The sequence below is a fragment of the Petaurus breviceps genome, unplaced genomic scaffold (assembly GCF_028583685.1).
Source record: "Petaurus breviceps papuanus isolate PSGF00001 unplaced genomic scaffold, PetGlider_PUasm1.0 90784, whole genome shotgun sequence".
NCBI classification, from domain to species: domain Eukaryota; kingdom Metazoa; phylum Chordata; class Mammalia; order Diprotodontia; family Petauridae; genus Petaurus; species Petaurus breviceps.
Genome location: NW_027187345.1, coordinates 13,844,315 through 13,863,052, shown reverse-complemented (window position 1 = coordinate 13,863,052; position 18,738 = coordinate 13,844,315). Strand labels below are relative to the sequence as shown.

Here is an 18,738-nt window from a genome sequence, read left to right as displayed (position 1 = left end):
TGTCTTTCACCAGTGGACAAATCTGGCAAAACAACATCAAAACAGACAGACAAAGTACCAGCAAAACAGCCATGTCTCCTCAGTCCTTGGCAGCTCCGGGGGCAGGTCTCAAAAGTCCAGGGCAATTCAAAGTGGCCCCCAGCAATTCTCTCAGTCTCTCTCAGCCTCCACGAGGTGCTGCTTCCAAAAAGTTCTTCTGACTCTCTCTTGTCTCTCCAAATCTATGTCACCAGCTCCTCCCAGTTCAGGACTTTCTTTTCACATCAACAAGTCCATCCCACAGGTGGGATTAACAAGCTCTGGGTTTTAACACAATCAATTTGAAAACCAAGCCAATACAGGGGAATCTTTAATTGCCATTACTATCACAGTGACCTGCCTGGATTTGAACCCCCTGTCTCTGCTACTTAGTACCAATATACCCTTTGTAAGTTTCTTCATCTCTTTGGTCTTCAGGTTTCTCAAGTAAAAAATGAGAAGGGGATCACCACTTCCATGAAGATTTCCCTGATCCCTGCCTACCCACTATAAAGGATCTTCCCTCCTAATGCCACTGTTTAGCCTCTCCTATACACTTAATAACTGTCTAACTTCTGTTATAGCTATTTCATATAGGTCTTATCCCCTTACTATTCCAAAAGTAGATTGGAAAGATTTTTCACTTTTGTATTCTCAGAGTCTAGCACAGTTTTGAATGTCAATAAGTGTTCATAGAATTGAAAAGAGATTAAGGGTAGCAGCATCTTGGACAGTCATATTTAATTCATATGAAAAGAAAAATATATTCCATAAATAAACAAGCTTTGCCAATCCATCCTTTGTCAGGAATATCTTTAGCTCAACCTAAATTCTTTAGATTTAAAAACATTTCAGCTTTCATGGCACAACTCAAATAATCTTTTCAAGTCTCTCCCTCCCTCACCAGCCAATGCAATTCAGCCTGAGTAATAAGTAAATGTGCTTAGCCATATTTCTTCACATAAAATCATTAAAATTCACAAATTTATTCAAGAGCCTTTCTCTTAATAAAATTCATATTTTGTACCAAATGAAGAGTTTCATAATTAATTTCCTATATTTGGACTTAAAGATATGATGACCAGACACCACCTGATTTCTCTGCTTGAATTTCATTATTTCCCAAAATACTTACTTCAGTATTTCAAAGGGTCTATGGTTTTTTTTTTCCTCACTGACTTGTTTTTCTTGTACCAAGGTCATAAAATTTGTGGTAGATTGGTACCAGACACTGGACCAACAGTTGGAGAACCCTGGTCAAGATGATCTCTAAGGGTCTCTGATTTGAGCTCTAAGATTCTATGATTATAAATTATTATATATTTATCATAGATATGATAGATGGTAGAGGAAGTTATATGTTTACTATGTGTCAGAAACTATATTAAGCAATGATACTACAAATATGAGCAATCAAGATAGTCCCTATTCTCAAGTAATTTATATTTGTAGAAAGCGAAGACAATACATGTTATGCTGCAGCATGACATAGAGTGGACAGACAAAGAGTTTAGTCAAGATAAAACAAAAGGAGAATCCAGGATACCAATGAGGAAGAGGTGGAGATGGCGGTCCTTAGAAAAATAAATTGAACAAATCACAAAGGAAATCCCAAAACGGGGGCAGGTAGAAGACCTAGATGTAGTTACAAATAAATTTTATAAGGTCTTCAAAGAAAAATTAATTCCTATATTACTTAAATTATTTGCAAAAAAAAAAGATGGAAAGGGATCTTACCAAATTCATGCTATGAGCCATAGGTGCTCGTGATACATAAGATTATTAAGAGAAAAGAAACTAAGTTTACACAAGTTAATTTTTTTTTAAATCATGTTGGCTATAAAATCAATATTTTTGAAACCTGATATCAGAATATATTTGACTATGGATTTTATGATATCCCAAATAAATAAGATTATTGTCTAGTGGCAGCATGCTCATGCTTCAGTCCCTTGGTTCACAGGCCTAGAGAGAGGTTGTTTTAAGTAAATATCAAAGAGTTATCAAACCAACCATGATAACAAAACATCACTTAAATCTTTTCACTAGTTATTTTAATCAATAAATTCAACTCAAAGAATATTTATTAAATGACAACTATGTGTAAGTTATTATGCTAAGAAGATTTTTTTAAATGGCAAGGTCTCCATCCTCAAAAAGCTTATGTTCTACTGGAAACAGGTAGGGGATATCTAAGCAAATAAGCATAATTAAGGGCCTGAGATTTGGTAGGGGCAATTAGAGGTCCAGACTAGGAGCTCTTGGGAGACAGGGGGAACATTCTTAGCTGGGGGAATCATGGAAAGCTTCATGGAGGATATGATCCCTAACCTGAGCTCTGAGGGAAGATAAGGATGCTGGAGGGGATGGAGATGAGAAGATATGAAAAGAAAGATAAGGAGATAGTTCATTCTAGTTACTGCATGCAGGAATGTGTGAGAGATCAAATCAGGTTCTGAGATGAGCTAAATCTATCTAGTTTGGGTAGAATTTAGAGTGAGTTAAGGAAAATGCCATAAAGTAAGGTTGGAAAGAGAGACTGAACCCACATTATCTGATGCTTTAGACACTAGGCTGGAGAGTTTGTATTTTATTTTAAAAACAATAGGTTGTTCCTCCCTTCAAGGCTGCTTATATGATTTTTTTTCATTTTAAATTAATTATTTTACATTTGCTTTTGAAAAGATATAGAAAATTGTAGCAGCAAGCACCCCAGTGTCCCCAGGGTGGCTGCCAACACAGGTTCTTGGATCTGCTTTGATAAAGGAAAGCAACTCAAAATGGGTTAACAGGCTTACTTTAATCAGTCAGACATATATCATTTACCTTGTTCAGGGGAAAAAGGTCAGCACTCTGAACTTCAGAATACACAGACAGAATTATAAAGTCAGAGAAACAGATCAAGTAGACAGATTTCCAAACTGTCCAACCATTACATCCATACCAAATCAACATCTGGGTTTTTCAAAGCCAGGGGGCTCTGGACAACGGCTTCTCAGAATCCAGATGAAATCACAGAACACTTCTCAAAGTGAGCCCCAAAACAAAGCTACACATCAGGACTTATATAGCCTTCTCCTGGCTCAGAGAATGTAACAGCCTTATTGACTCACTGGCCAATCAAGAAGTATCTACTGAAAAACAAGCCTCCTACCCCAGGCTCCAGGTGCACTTTAGCCTAGGGGCAGGAAAGATCTTTAAATTTACATTTCCATTACAAAAATGCAATGATATCATAAGCCGTACAAAATCAGAAGTTTTATGGGATTTTAATCACTTTTCAATTGAAGAAAATGGAATTATATGGCTTTTCTTCTGAGCCAAAAATTCTTTAAGTTATAAACATAAATTTGAATATTTTCCAAAATATAACATGTTTCAAAGTATTTAAAGTATACCATTCATAAAACCAGCGCAGGTCTCTTGAGAGATTATTTAATTGGCATCGAGTCTCTTTCAAGTCAGAGAAATTCAAGTCCCTAACCACAAAATGTCTCATTAAATTAGATGCCTATGCCTTTTAATGCCAAACATCTATTTTACTGAAAGCTTTACTGTACTATAGAGTTCTGATATTATCCTTTACAAACTCCTGAGAGTATACCTAGTTCTCTAAAAATAATTGTTGATGGGGTTTTGCTTCCTTAGAACTACATCTAAATGGAAAGATCAACAATTTGAGAACTGAATCTACTTCCTCCTTTTATCCACATTGAGATGTTTGAAATTTTATTAAGATCAAACTACTAAATAGTTTGAAACATCACTTCCCCTTTCTGATACTCAGTTTTCTCATCTGTAAAATGAGTGAGCTGAATGAATTGATTTCTGAGGTCCCTCCCACGTCTAAAATTCTGTGATCTCGAATACATGATTCACCCACATTTATCTGAATTCTGGACTCCCAGTTTAGTTTTCAGGATGATAACATATCTTTCAGTCTTTAATGTAGCAAGTCTTATGGTAGAATAGTAATAGTTCACATTTCTAAAGGATTTCTTCCCAGTCAAGTCAGTGAAACCACAAAAGGGTATTAACATGCTAAATGAAAATCAAGGAGTTAAGCCCCATTACCCCCTTTACAAAAGTGTGAAGTTTTCCTGATGAAACTAGAAGGGTAGTTTGCCATTGTCCAACCAAAGATTAGTCAAAGCCCTGGTGGCTTTTAAAAAATAAGCCTGCCAGCTCAGAGTGTCAACTGAAGCAGAAAAAAGCTTGGTAGAATGTGATTCCTGTGTCAGAGAGCATGGGCAATGAGGTAATTTATCATTCTTTCCCCTTCATGCCTTCCCCAGTGGCCATGGTATCTTTCAGCAGAGCTCTGTGCCCAGTGGGAGATACTATAATTCAGCGCGCACACATACACACACACACACACACACACACACGCGCGCGCACACATACACACACACACGCACACACACACACACACACACACACACAAATTAATAAACAAAAGTAACTTTAAGGAGTGTTAATTTGGCTGCAGTGAAAAGAGCCAAGGAAAAAGAAAAGAACTAGGCATCTAAAAGTCAAGACAGAAGATCCAGAGGTACCATGAGTCTATCACGAGAAGGAAAAGGACATCAGGGAGCCCGCAATTCCAAATGAATGGGTTGCCTTTGTGAGTTGTTCCCTACATTTATATCTTATTATCAGTATACTATACTCTAAGTTTATGCTTACTCTTACAAATGCTATTGTCTATATTTGTTAGAGAGTGCACTCCAGATTTGTGAGAATATTTTGTTTTTTGTTTTTAGAATATTTTGTTTTTACTATGTGATCCTGGAAAATGATTTTCCTTTGAGCTGTGTCTTCTGGCTGACTACTAAAGGAAAGCATACAAGTGGGGGCTCATGAGCTCTAGTTTTGGGAATGCAGATCCACAGAGTACCTTGAAACTTGGGAATAGATGCTCCATTTACATACACAAGGACCTAACCAACAAAAATGTGAGTACCAAGTTGGGAAGATAAGTCTCAAAGAGTGCTATATTTCTATATTATATAAAGGTTAATAAATATTTACAACAACCCTATGAGGTGCTATAAATATATAATCCCCATTTTCCAAATGAGGAAACTGGAACTCTGAAAAGTTATGAATGCTGAAGGTCCCATAGTTAGTGTCAGAATCAGGATTCAAATCCAGATTTTCTGAATCCAAGTCCAGTACTATTACTAGGTCCCAATATTACCTCTACCATCGTCCAGTATGCTCCAAATGCCCTTCTTAAAGCAGCAAGGCAGAAGTTGTGCCAATGATGAAGTAAATTCTGACCCTCCTTCTCCTTGACTTTTTTGTGACGCTCTCTTTTATTTCTGTGATATCTCTTTGAAGGGCCTACCCCTTCTTATATTTTAATTTCATAGTGAATTGTTAAAATTAGTGTCTCTATTTCTAAGAGAATCATAGTCTACAGATGGGAAGCTCTTCAGTTCCTCCATTGATTCAGCACGGTTATCAGCTAGAGATATTGAACATGCAGGACAAGTCCCAGGGTTTCATTCCCATCCCCATCCCCATCAATACAGATACATGTGATTTTTGTAGGTCATTCTCCATAATGAATCATTTATAATTCACTATTATTACTGTTCTATACATTTTATGTTAATAACAACAGCTTACAGTTGATAGCTTATGGCTAAAAATACTTTAAATATTCATTATCACTATTATTATCCTGAAAATAACATCTTATCTCCATCTTCTCTAGCAGATCTCCATACCACCACTCTCACTCTTTCTAATCTTCATTCTCTCCTTATCTACTGGCTCCTTCCCCACTGCCTACAAACACACTCAAATCTCTCCCATCTTTAAAAAGATCCTAAAATGTCTCCCAGCTATTGTCCTGTATCTCCCCTCCTCTTTCTTAGCTAATCTCCAAAAGGCACCTACAGTTTGTGCCTGCAATTTCTCCCCTCTCATTCTATATAGAAAAAAAAATACTGCTCATGGAGGATTTCACTTTAATGAAAAACATTTTAATGAAAAACTCTCTGAACTCCTTTATTTTACACTGGGCCAAAACAGGGACACTCTACCTTCTTATCTAAAGTAACTAAATCCAAGGAGAGGCAGGATAGTGTAGTGGACAGGCAGCCAGTCTCTGAGTCAGAAAGACTTGGATTTAAGTCTTTCTTTTGACACATCCAAAATGTGAAACCCTGGCCAAGTCGTTCTTGGCAATTCATAGGCAATTCTCTAAGATGGCAAAAGTTGCAAAACAGCTGCAAATCTGCATTGGCAGAGGGATTTCCTCAGAGAGCTCCCTAGGCCAATTAAATCACCAAAAAATTTTAAAAAAAATCTAATACACTGAAATCAATGGAAGGTATTTCTATTTGATATTCATTATTTAACTAGTGGAGTGGAAGGGAATCCTTTAAAGTTGAGTTATAACACCTGTTTATGGAGGCGCTATCTTCTGCACTTGATATTTATTGCCCAGTTACTGGTGAGAAATTATCTCTTTTATAAAAATAAATGGAGAGAGGAGAAGAAACAAGAATAAATCTCTCAGAGCCCACCTCTGCATGAGTTGGGCTAAATACCTGTTTACAAGTATATCCACTGTGAATGCCAAATGCAAACTATTTTCAGATTAACAAGCTCCTGGTGTACAAGTAACAATTATAATGCAAGTCCTGAAACCTGGGCTCTTAAAAAACTCCACCAAGGGAAGAAGGTTCCTATATTAAAAAAGAGACCTAGAACGTTGAGTACAGTTAAGGCTTTGTTTTAATATTGATAGTCTCCTGACATATGACATCCTAGGATTTCTGTTTGTTTAACTTACAATTTGAGATATTCCCCTCTTTCGGTAAAGGGTATATATTCCTCAGCATTAGGTAAAAACACTAAAGAAAGTAACTTCAGCAGGTTCAGCTGCTTCTCTGTGTGTGTGTGTACTGCAGAGGATTTTAAATGCATTGCTTCTAAGATAAACAAAATAGCACTGTCCCCACAAAAAAAGCAACCACAGGATATCTTTATTAAAAATTCCATCTGACTTCTGGCACTGAGATGGCAGAACGAGGAAGGAACCCTCTGAAGTCCTCCCAAATCCCTCTCCAAACAGCCAGAACATCACCTCAAAATTGATGTAGGAGCAGGGAAGTAGTTTGTCAGTCTGGCAGGAAAGGTCTGTCTCACTGGGGGAAGGAGCAGGGGGGTTGAGGCAAGCCAGATCCAAGAGCAGGAACAGCCAATCTCACAGCAGGGGGCCTGCAGCAAGCCTCCAAACCTGAGGAAATCCACCAGCAGACCTGGTCCTCCTGCAAACCAGCAGCCCCCCATGCAAGAGAGCAGTCTGTGCAGCCCAGCCCACTCCAGAGACCCCACCCCAACACAAGCCACCAGTGAGACCCTGACTCTGTTGGTGAGCAGGAATGAAGCTCCACCCTGGGGACTGGCCAACAGCAAGACCCTGCCCTTGGGGCTTAGCACCAGAGAGACCCTGTTTCCACAGCAACCCAGACGCAGGGCCCCACCACTGGGGCAGCCCAGCATAAAAGATCTCTCCTCCTGGGCCAACCACCATAAAGACTTTGTTACCATAGCACTTAGCAGCAAGGTACCCACCCCACCCCCAACCCCAAGCAGGACAGCAGCTAAACCCCACAGCCAAAGGAGGCCAACAAGGAAGCCCCAGCCCCCAGTACAAGCTAAAAGGGAAACTTACCCTCCAGAGAAAGCAAATAGTTAAGCATTGAAGCCCAGTTAAAGTCAACAATGAGATCCAGAGCCCCAGAACAAAAAAGCTTGGGACAGTACAGGATAAGAGTCCACCTCTCACATAAAAACCACCAAGTCACCAAAAAAATAAGAAGAAAAAGAAAGGCAAGAAACAAATAAGATTTGACTATAAAACTGGTGATAGGGAGGATCAAGGCATAGGCTTAGAAAAGGACAATAGTATGAAAATGGCTACATGGGAAACCTCAAAGAAAAATGTAATTTGGTCTCAGACCCAAAAAATTTTACGGAAGAGCTTAAAAAGGATTTTAAAAAAACAAATTAGAGAAGTAGAAGAAAAAATCTGGGAAAATAAATGAAAATTATGTAAAAGAATCATGAAAGAAGAGTCAATAGAAAAAAGATTTACTGAGTAAAATAACTCTAAAAACATAGAATTGATCAGATGGAAAAGGAAGTACAAAAGCTCAATGAAGAAAATAATTCTTTAAAAATTATAATTGAACAAATGAAAACTAATTACTCTATGTGACATCAAGATACAATAAAACAAAATCAAAAAAGTTAAAAAAAAAGAAGAAAATGTGAGATTTTCCATGGAAAAATAAATGACTCAGAAAATAGATCCAGGAGAGAGAATATAAGAATTACTAGACTACTTGAAAGCCATGATCAAAAAAAAAAAGAAGCCTGGGAAACATCTTTCAAGAAATTATAAAAGAAAACTGCTTTGATATATTAGAATCAGAGGGCAAAATAGAAATTGAAAGAATCCACCAATAACCACTTGAAAGAGATCCCAAAATGAAAACTCCCAGAAACATCAGAGCCAAATTCCAGAGCTCAGACATCAAGGAAAAAGTATTGCAAGCAGCCAAAACGAAACAATTCAAATATTGTTGAGCTACAGTCAGGATTACACAGGATTTGGCAGCTTTCACATTAAAGAACTGGAGGGCTTGGAATATGAAATGTTGGAAGACGAAGGAGATAGGATTACAACCATGAATCACCTGCCCAGCAAAAATGAATATAATCTTTCGGGGGGGAGGGGGGGGGTTGGGTATGAACATTTAACAAAATAGAGTACTTTCAAGCATTTCTAATTAAAAGACCAGAGTTGAATAAAAAATTTGACCTCCAAATATAAGACTGAGGGGCGGCCAGGTAGCACAGAAGTAAGAGCATCGGCTCTAGTGTTGAGAAGACCTGGAGATCGAATCCCGGGCTCAGACACTTAGCACCCACCCAGAAACACCTGGCCGTGTAACCTTGAGCAAGTTACTTAACCCCAATTGCTTAGGGGTGGCCAAGTGGCTCAGCGAGTAAGAGCACCGGTTTCAGTTTCAGTGTTGGGACGACCTGGAGATCCGAATCCCGGGCTCAGACACTCAGCACCACACCCAGAAATAACTGGCCGGGTAACCTTGAGCAAGTTACTTAACCCCAATTGCTTAAAAAAAATAAAAAATAAAAAAAAAATATAAGACTGAAATGAAACAAGAAAGAGAAAACATAAGAAATTCAATCGAGTCAAACTGTTTATATTTCTAGATGGAAAGATAATATTTGTAACTCTTAACTTTATCACCATAAAAACAATTAGAAGGAGACAGAGTGTGAATAATAAGGTAACTGATGGGATGATACCCAAAAAATAAAATAAAGAAGTGAGAAAGAAAATTGCAGTAGAAGAAGAAGGAGGGGGGGAAATTTAATGGGGGTAAATTATCCCACATAAAAGAGGCATGAAAAAGCTATTATAGTGGAGAAGATTGGGGTGGAGGTGGCAGGCAAGGCTTAAACTTTACTCTTACCAAATTGGCTCCAAAAGTGAATAATATACTCAATTGGATGTAGAAATCTATCTTACCCTATAAAGAAGTAAAAAGGGATGGGGTTAACAGAAGGGGGAGAGGAACTGATAAAAGGGTGTGTATATTGGGGAAGGTGGTGATCAGAAGTAAAACACTTGTGAGGAAGAAAGGGGGGATAAGGCAGAAAGGATAAACAAGCAAAAAAAACATACATATACACAAAAATATACAGTTATCATAACAATAAATGTGAATGGGATGAAATCACCCATAAAATAGAAGGGGGTAACGGAATGGATTAAAAACCAAAATCCCAAAATATATTGTTTACCAGAAACACATTTGAAACAGAGAGATAAGCAGGGTAAAGGTAAGGAGCTGGAGCAGAATCTATTATGCTTCAGCGCAAGCTAAGAAAGTGTGATCTCAGACAAAGCAAAAGCAAAAATCAATCTAATTAAAAAAGATAAAAGAAGGAAACTATATCTCGCTGAAAGGTACCACAGACAATGAAATCAATACTAAACATATAAGCATCAAATGGTATAAATTTTTGAAGTTGAATGAGTTACAGGAGAAAACAGATAATAAAACTATACTATACTATATTATACTGTACTGTACTATACTATACCATACCATACCGTCATCATTTCTTCTCTTTTAACCTCTAAAGAAATGGCCTTAAATATAAAAAATACATCTTCAGAATGGCTATGCAAAGAGCATCTAACTACTCTAGGAGTCAGGAGACCTGAATTCTAGTCACAACTCTGTCCTCAATTTTGTGACCTTAAGTCAATTCATGTTTCTGAGCCTCATTACCTTTATTTGTTGGGGACAAAGAAAAGAAAAAAAAGAAAGAACTAAATGATGCCTGAGACCCCTTCAACGTCTAACATTTACTGATTCTATGAATTGATACCCCTGTTTGGATCCCTCACTGGCAAGATTTCAAGCTGTCAAATCTTTGAACATCTGAGTTGACAAGTACCTGCATAACCATGGCTTTTGGAGGCAAAAACATGAAGGAGCAGATCCATTTGTTTCTTAAAACAGCAATCTACTATCACCCAATTTGGTTGAACAGCTCCAGGTATTTTTCTGTCTGGCCAAACCTGAATAACATATGTCTATTTCAATACATGGCTGCTCTTACCTTGAATAATGCATAGCTTGGTGGCCTGCAATGTTAAAATAGAAATCAGTGGTATGCTTCATCTCATTTGTGTGCCCTGTGGCCTCAATCCAGTGTCCGATGGGGAGACAGTACACGCCATCTACCAAGTTATTTTCATTATAAGTACTGCAGCGGTCATGGTGAGGTCCATTACCTATATAACAAGAAGAAATGACATACACAGCAATTAAATCCATGTTCTGCTTAAACAGTCTCAAAGTAAACTACAGCTAGATAACAAACAGTTGTAAATGGATAAAGAGGCATTAATGAGATTTCTTGAGGGGTGTCTAAGTTTTGAGAAAAGCTACAACCTATAGTAAATAAGCACCATAGCAAACTAATCAACCCTTTCAGGTCAATAGGGTAATCTTCCATCCACTGATACCCTAAAGGACTCCTTGCAAATCAAATAACATTCACAGAATAAATGCATGTGGAAAAAATCTAAAGCACTAAAGGCTACGTCAGTACATAACTTTTAACTTTTCAGGAAGCAAATAATAGCTACAAAACTCAGGAGACCAGGGTTTTAACTCTGATTATTCTGTTAATTTTCTACTAACTTGGGTCAGCCTTTTAACCTCTATAGGCATGTTTCCACATCTGAAAAATAAGGAGGTTAGACCAGATGTTGTTTAAGGCTCTTCCAATTCTAAAACTCCACACACTTAATTGTTTAACTCGCTGCAATTGACATAAGGCTGAGACAGCTTGGTATGGTGGACAGAGAGCTGGCCTAAGATTCCAAAAGACGTGTGATCAAATCCTTCTTAAGCATACCAGCTGTGTGCCCTGGGCTAATCTTTTAATTTCTGGGTACCTCCAGACAACTCTGTAAAACTATAAACTAAAAGGCAGCTGCTGATCTGAACTGCTAAAGAGAGTTTGCTCAATGGGAATTCCACACAATGATCATAGGTCAGGATTTTTTTAATGTCATTAATATGCACATAACATTTCTGTTATGAGTTAACTCTTTCTTAAATCAACCAATTAACAAAATCTTTTTAAATTAAATTTTATATTTATTTTTAGTTTACATCACTCATTTCCACAAGATTTTGAGTTACAAATTTTCTTCCTGTCTTTCCCCTATCCACCACCTCAAAACAGCGATCCCATTGTATACCACCTCCCCCAATCTGCTCTCTCCTATATCTTCCTCCATTCCCCCTCCAACTTTCCAGTAGGGCAAGATGGATCTATATACCCCTGTGCCTGTATATCTTATTTCCCAGTTGCATATATTATATTATTATATATATATAGTACCGTGTTTCCTTGATAAGACCTATCCCGAAAATAAGCCCTCCCCTTACTGTGTAAGATTCCTCTAAAATAAGCCCTCCCCCGAAAATAAGCCCTATTGAGATTGCTACTGTAGTGAAGATGATCCCCTGTGCTACACACTACATTACGGCACCCTCTGTATGCACCATCCCCCCCCCCCCCCGTGAAACGCACACCGCGCTCCGAGCTGCATCCAATCAGAGCTGCAGCAGTGAGCGCGTCATCCTGTTCTTTATTGAATTCATTACTGAATAAAGGTACATTTTTTTGTTCACATTTACCTGTTTATTAAAATTGCTGTCAATGTTCATTAAAATAAGCCCTCCCCTGAAAATAAGCCCTCAGGTGTTTTTCTGTCCAAAAAAAATTAATAAGACAGTGTCTTATTATCGGGGAAACACAGTATGTGTATATATATACATATATATATTTTTTTTAACATTATATTTTAAAACTTTGAATTCCAGCAAGATGGCGGAGTAGAAGCATGACCTTTCCGCAGCTCCGGCTTCCACCCTCCCCAATCCATGTAAAAAGGGGACTCTAAACAAACTTTGGAGCTGCAGAACCCACAAAATGCCACAGAGAAGCTAACCTCCCACTGAGGACAGCCCCGCAGGCCAGCAGGAATCCAGCACTGCACTCTGGGAGCCGAGCATAGCCCCACACTGAGGCTTTAGCCCCAGGGCGGGCCTGACCAGCCACTGTCCAGAGGGACTCCAGATCAGCAGCAGCTGATTCTTGTGGCTGTTTCCAGATTTATCAACACATAGACACAAAGGACAAGTGAGAGGTTCCTATTTCCAATATGAGAACCAATATTCTAGACCTTGAGACACAGAGTAGAAGACCTTCACCTCTTGAGCTTGCTTCTCCAGTCTGCAACCACCAGAATTTGAAGTCTACCCTTTTAAAGAATCTCTTTCAGATATGAATGCCACAACTACTATTCAGAGAAAGAGTCTACAGGCTTAACCAGACTGCCAAAAGGGGTCTATGGCACACAAAAGAGCAAAAGAAAATGGCTCTTCAGCATCTCCTGAGACAAATACCTGATGGCAATATAAAAGAAAGGAAGATCCCTGCATTTGGATTCAGAAAACCTCCATCTGGATTTCAGTTCTGCTACTCACCCTTCTAGCTCCCAATCTTATGTTTCTATGACCCTTTCTGAGCCTCTGTTTATTCATCTGTTAAAAAGGTGATCTCTGACTCACAAGATTATTGTGAGATTCCAATATCTATAAAGTGCTTTTTATAAAGCTCTTAAAAAAAAAACAACTTTGAATTCCAGATTCTTTCCCTTCCTCCCTCATCACCCACCTTACTGGGAAGATAGGCAATTTAATATAAGTTATACACATGTAGCTATGCAAAACATTTCCATAGTGGATATATTGTGGAAGACTGACTATATTTCCCTCCATCCTATCCCGACCCACACTTGTTCTATTCTCTACTTTGACCCTGTCCCTTTTCAAAAGTGGGTGTTTCTAACTTCCCTCCCTGCCAACCTGCCCTCCCCTCCATCATTCCTACCCTCATCCCCTTCCCCCCTACTCTCCTGTAGCATGAGATACCCTATTTAGTGTGTATGTCATTCCCTCCTGTAATAGTAATGGCATTTAAAGATTCCCCTGTATTGGCTTGGTTTTTGGTTTGATTGTGTTAAAACCCAGATCTTGTTAATCCCACATGTGGGATGGACTTGTTGACGTGAAAAGAGAGTGCTGAACTGGGAGGAGCTGGTGACATAGATTTGGAGAGAAGCAGAAGAACTTTTTGGAAGCAGCACCCTCGTGGAGGCAGAGAGAGAATGAGAGGATTGCTGAGGGCCACTTTGAATCGCCCTGGACTTTTGAGACCTGCCCCCGGAGCTGCCAAGGACTGAGGAGACATGGCTGTTTTGCTGGTACTTTGTCTGTCTGTTTTGATGTTGTTTTGCCAGATTTGTCCACTGGTGAAAGACAATCCTGTTGAAGAAGTCCTGGAACCTGGCTGTTGGTTAAGAGCTCCTGAGACTGTTCTGCAGACAGAGAGTGAATACTGTCCACTGGTGAAGGACAGTGCTGTTGTTGCAGGGGTCTGGGAACCTTTCTGTTGGTTCAGAAGCCCTGAAGAAGGATTTTCTTGTTGTATGTTTACAGAAATCCTGGGAGAGGGTTTTGCTAATGTTTTCAGGGGTCCTAGGACTGTTCTGCAGACAGAGGATGAATTAATGAAGAGACTTGCAATGTATCTTGTGGCCTTGCTAAGCTTTGTCTCCCCAGGAACAAAGATTGCTGAGAACTTGCCTCTTGTGGAGATGAAGATAAGACCTCCATTTGGGAATTAAGTGCTGTGCTTAAACTTGTTATAACTCTGGGGTAGATTCAATTGTGATCCAGGGGTGGGGAACTTTTGACCTTTTTGTATTCTATGATTGAACAAATGAATGTACTTTACTTATGATTGGAAACTAATCTCCATTTGAGAAGAGGGGCTTTGTGATGGACTAAATGAAGGTACAGCCTAGGTGTGGAGTAGTATTTAGAACAGGGACTTTGTAATTGACTGAATGAATGTAAGGTCCTGGGGTGGGGTAGTACTTGGAGATTATTTAATCACACTTAGTAAATGCTGTATTTTGAATGATGTCATATTTTGATCTTCTCTGTTCTTAATTTGTCACTGAATAAAATGGAGAGCATCTATGCTGGTATTTTGAACCTTGGGAAGTTGCCTTTCCTTGGCATTACATTACACCTCCCTAAGCCAAATTCAATGAAAATAAGGTTGACCCATTTCCTTTTGCCTTCCTGTTCTTCCCCTCCATTGTAAGTTTTCCCTTATCTCTTCTATATGAGATAATTTATCACATTGTCTCTCCCCATCTCCTCTCATTATATTCCTCTCACCTCTCAATTTCACCTTTTAAATATCATCCCTTCCTATTCAATTGGTCCTGTGCCCTCTGTCTATGTATACCTGTACATATCTATACACACATTCACATATGTATCCATACACCCATTTACCCTCCTATATAGACATATCTATGTTATGTATACATATATATATATATATACATACATTTATATTCCCTTCAACTATTCTCATACTGAGGAAAGTTTCATAAGTTACAATTATCATTTTTCCATGTGGGAATGTGAATAGTTCAACTCTGATAAGTTCCTTATGATTTCTTTTTCCTGTTTACCTTCTCTTGCTTTTCTTGCTTCTTATATCTGAGTGTCAAATTTTCTATTCAACTCTGGTTTTTTCATCAAGAATGCTTTAAAGTCCTCTATTTCATTGAATGACCATATTTTCCCCTGAAACATGATACTCAGTTTTGCTGGGCAGGTGATTCTTGGTTTTAATCCCAGCTCCTTTGACCTCCAGAATATCAAATTCCAAGCCTTCGATCCCTCAATGTAGAAGCTACCAGCTCCTGTGTTATCCTGATTGTGTTTCCACAATATTCAAATTGTTTCCTCTTGGCTGCTTGTAATATTTTCTCCTTGATCTGGCAACTCCAGAACCTGGTTATAATATTCCTAGAAGTTTTCTTTTGGGGATATTTTTCAAGAGGTGATCAGTAGATTCTTTCAACCTCTATTTTGCCCTCTGGTTTTAAAACATCAGGGCAATTTTCCTTGAGAATTTCTTGAAGGATGATTTCTAGGTTCCTTTTTTGATCATGGCTTTCAGGAAGTCCGATAATTTTTAAATTATCTCTCTTGGATCTATTTTCCAGGTCAGTGGTTTTTCCAATGAGATATTTCACATTGCCTTCTATTTTTTTCATTTGTTTGGATCTGTTTAATAGTATCTTGATTTCTCACGAAGTCACTAGCTTCCATTTGCCCCAATCTAATTCTGAAGGAATGCTTCTCTTCAGTGAGCTTTTGAGATTCTTTTTCCATCTGGCAAATTCAACTTTTTAAGGCATTCTTCTCCTCATTGGCTTTTTGGGCCTCTTTTGCCATTTTAGTCTATTTTTTAAGGTGTTATTTTCTTCATTCAGGTTGTTGACTCTCTTTTCATGATTTTCTTTTATCACTCTCATTTCTCTTCCCAATTTTTCCTCCATTTCTCTTATTTGGTTTTCAAAATTCTTTTTAAGCTCCTCTATGGCCTGTAATCAGTTCATATCTTTCTTGGAAGCTTTTGGTGCAGGAGTTCTGACTTCCTTGTCTTCCTGCCATTCCATGTTCTTTGATCCTTTTTGTCCACAAACAAGGAATCCCAATTGGATTTCTGTGCTTGCTTTGCTTCCTTTGCTTGCTCATGTTGCCACTCAATTACTTGACTTTTGAGCTTTTGGGCACAGTAGAACTCTGCTTCCATAGAGGAGAGTTTTGTCCCAAATTGCTGGGGTTTTCTCAGCTGGCGGCACTATTAGTTGGCTGCCCTCTCTGAAGCCTCCACCAGCTCTGGCTCACTGGTCACACACCCCAGGACCTCCACCCTAGACAGCAATCTAGATCCAAGCAGGTTAAAGCAAGAGCGATTCCCCCTCAGAATGGTTGCTTGGTCCTCCTACAATCTGCAGGCCAGGAGCTCTGAAGCAGCCACACCTTAGCCACTTCTTCCTCTGGGGGCAGAAGCCAGACCGCACTCCTGGACTCTCTGTTCCCAAAGTCTACAATGACCTCTCACTTTGTCTTTGGAATTTATGGGTTGATAATTCTGAAAACCACCACAGCTGCTGGTGATCTACTCCAACAATCACTTATTAAACATTTACTGTATGAAATTAAACTGAGTAGAATACAGCAAAATAAGTTTTGTGTTCTACAACTATCAAAATTATTTCCCTTAGTTATTTGTCAAATTCTAATTTCAAGATGACCCATTCCTCTATCTTTGATTGATATCCCCAAGCAGAATCCATCATGCTACTTCTCTACAAACAAGGTGTGCCTGCCAAAATAGCCAGTATATTGGGAACCTTCTTAGTCAAACCACTAGTAAATTAAGTAAGAAAAATCTGTCAAATAAATTGGTTTCCTCAACTAGTTAATTCATTCAAAATGGTGCAAATTTACTGTCTGTTGCAAAAAATTCTGTAGCAAAACTATAGTAGTTCAAACTATTGTCTGTTTTCTTTTGGAACTTACAGACTTATCTTTATGATTTAAAGTACCAAAAAATTACAGAGATTTTTTTAAAACTTTTTTCAAGTCTTTAAAATGTATCAAATGATTTAAGAACAAGAAGAATTTCCTAAGAAATAAACGGTCATTGGATAGAATGGTGTTCACAAGAAGAATAATAAACTATCAACAGCCATATGAAATATTGCTCTAAATCACTAATAACATGACAAATACAAATCAAATTGGAAAAGATAATAATAATAACTAATATTTTATAGCACTTACCACCTGGCACTTTGCTCAGAACTGTCCTTTAAAATTATAATCTCAACTGATCTTGACAATAACCCTGAGAGATAGGAACTATTATTATCCCCATTTTACAGATGAGGAAATGGAAGCAAATGGAGGTTAAGTGACTTGCCCGGGATAACACAGATAAGAAGTGTTTGAAGCTGGATTTTTACCCAGATCTTCTGACTCCAGGCCCAGAACCACCAAACTGCCTAAGCTCCCTTCCAACAAAAGATACAGCTAGTAAATAAGTGAGAAAAATCTCACTCACAAAGTCTTATAGGAAGATAAGCCAATAATATTTTATTCGTGCAACCATGAATAGGCCAAATCCATTCCAAAAAAAAATTTGTAATTATAAAAGAATATTCACTACACTATTTATACCTTTTGACTCATTGTAATGGGAATGGGAATCTGAAGATCTTCCCTATCCCTTAATAAGCCTAAAGGAATTTGAAGACCTTCCCTGCTTTGAAAATAAACTCTGCCTCCTAACAGGCTGACTGTAATCACCTGGAGCCTATGATGGGAGGAGTTTGCTGAAGGGTGGAGCAGAGCCCACAGGAAGCTGGGAATCAGATCTAGCTAGACTCAGCGAAGGAGAGGATGCGTCCCAGGGAGTCAGTCAGGATTGTGAATAAATATTGGTTTGTGGGAAGCCTAAAGGATGGTGTGGCTCTCTGTGCTGTTGTGGCTTATTAATTTCTTTGCTACTATGATGGAATCGGCCTAGTGGTTTTGGGATTTGGTTTTCTGGTGTCAGAATAAATGTTTTGCTTCTGTCTTCTACATGGAGAGTATGTTATAATTTGTGCTTGAGCACCATGCAGGTATATTTATAGTGATGGTGGGCACAGTGAATACTGCATTAGCACTACACTCATTGAACACACTACTGGAGATATACCCCCAAGATAGTCAAAGAAAGGTATTAGTAATATTTATAGTAGTATTTTTGTCAATGGGGGGACCTCACAAAGTAGGCTCCCATTAATCACTGACTATCTAAACAAATTGTGGTACATTAATATAATTGTTATATTTTGTGGTAAAACAACAAAGATGAAGAATTCTGAAAATTATAGGAAGACATATTAATAAAGTAAGCAGAACCAAAAATAAACAAGCAAACAAAAATGACCAAAACCCATTATATATGTTGGAATGGCTCAAAGTCTTAAAAAGCTGTGCTGGTATGTGTACATGTTAAATGCCAGGAAAGCCATTTAAGCTAGAAATAGACAATGACCCTGGCCCAGGTTTTAGCTTTTGTGATGGCTTAAATTCATTTTCATATTCAGTCCCCAAAAACACTGCAAAGAGATCAGACCTCCATAGTTCA

The 18,738-nt window shown here is 38.3% G+C and overlaps 1 protein-coding gene across 1 annotated transcript in view; it reads right to left on the bottom strand.

The window, feature by feature from the left end:
* The window catches only part of EPM2A (EPM2A glucan phosphatase, laforin), a 174,163-nt gene that overhangs the window by 81,304 nt on the left and 74,121 nt on the right, over positions 1-18,738 (bottom strand). The window contains exon 2 of the mRNA XM_069069734.1: positions 10,702-10,876. Coding sequence (XP_068925835.1) covers positions 10,702-10,876 — 175 coding nt within the window. The remainder of the gene's footprint in view (positions 1-10,701; positions 10,877-18,738) is intronic.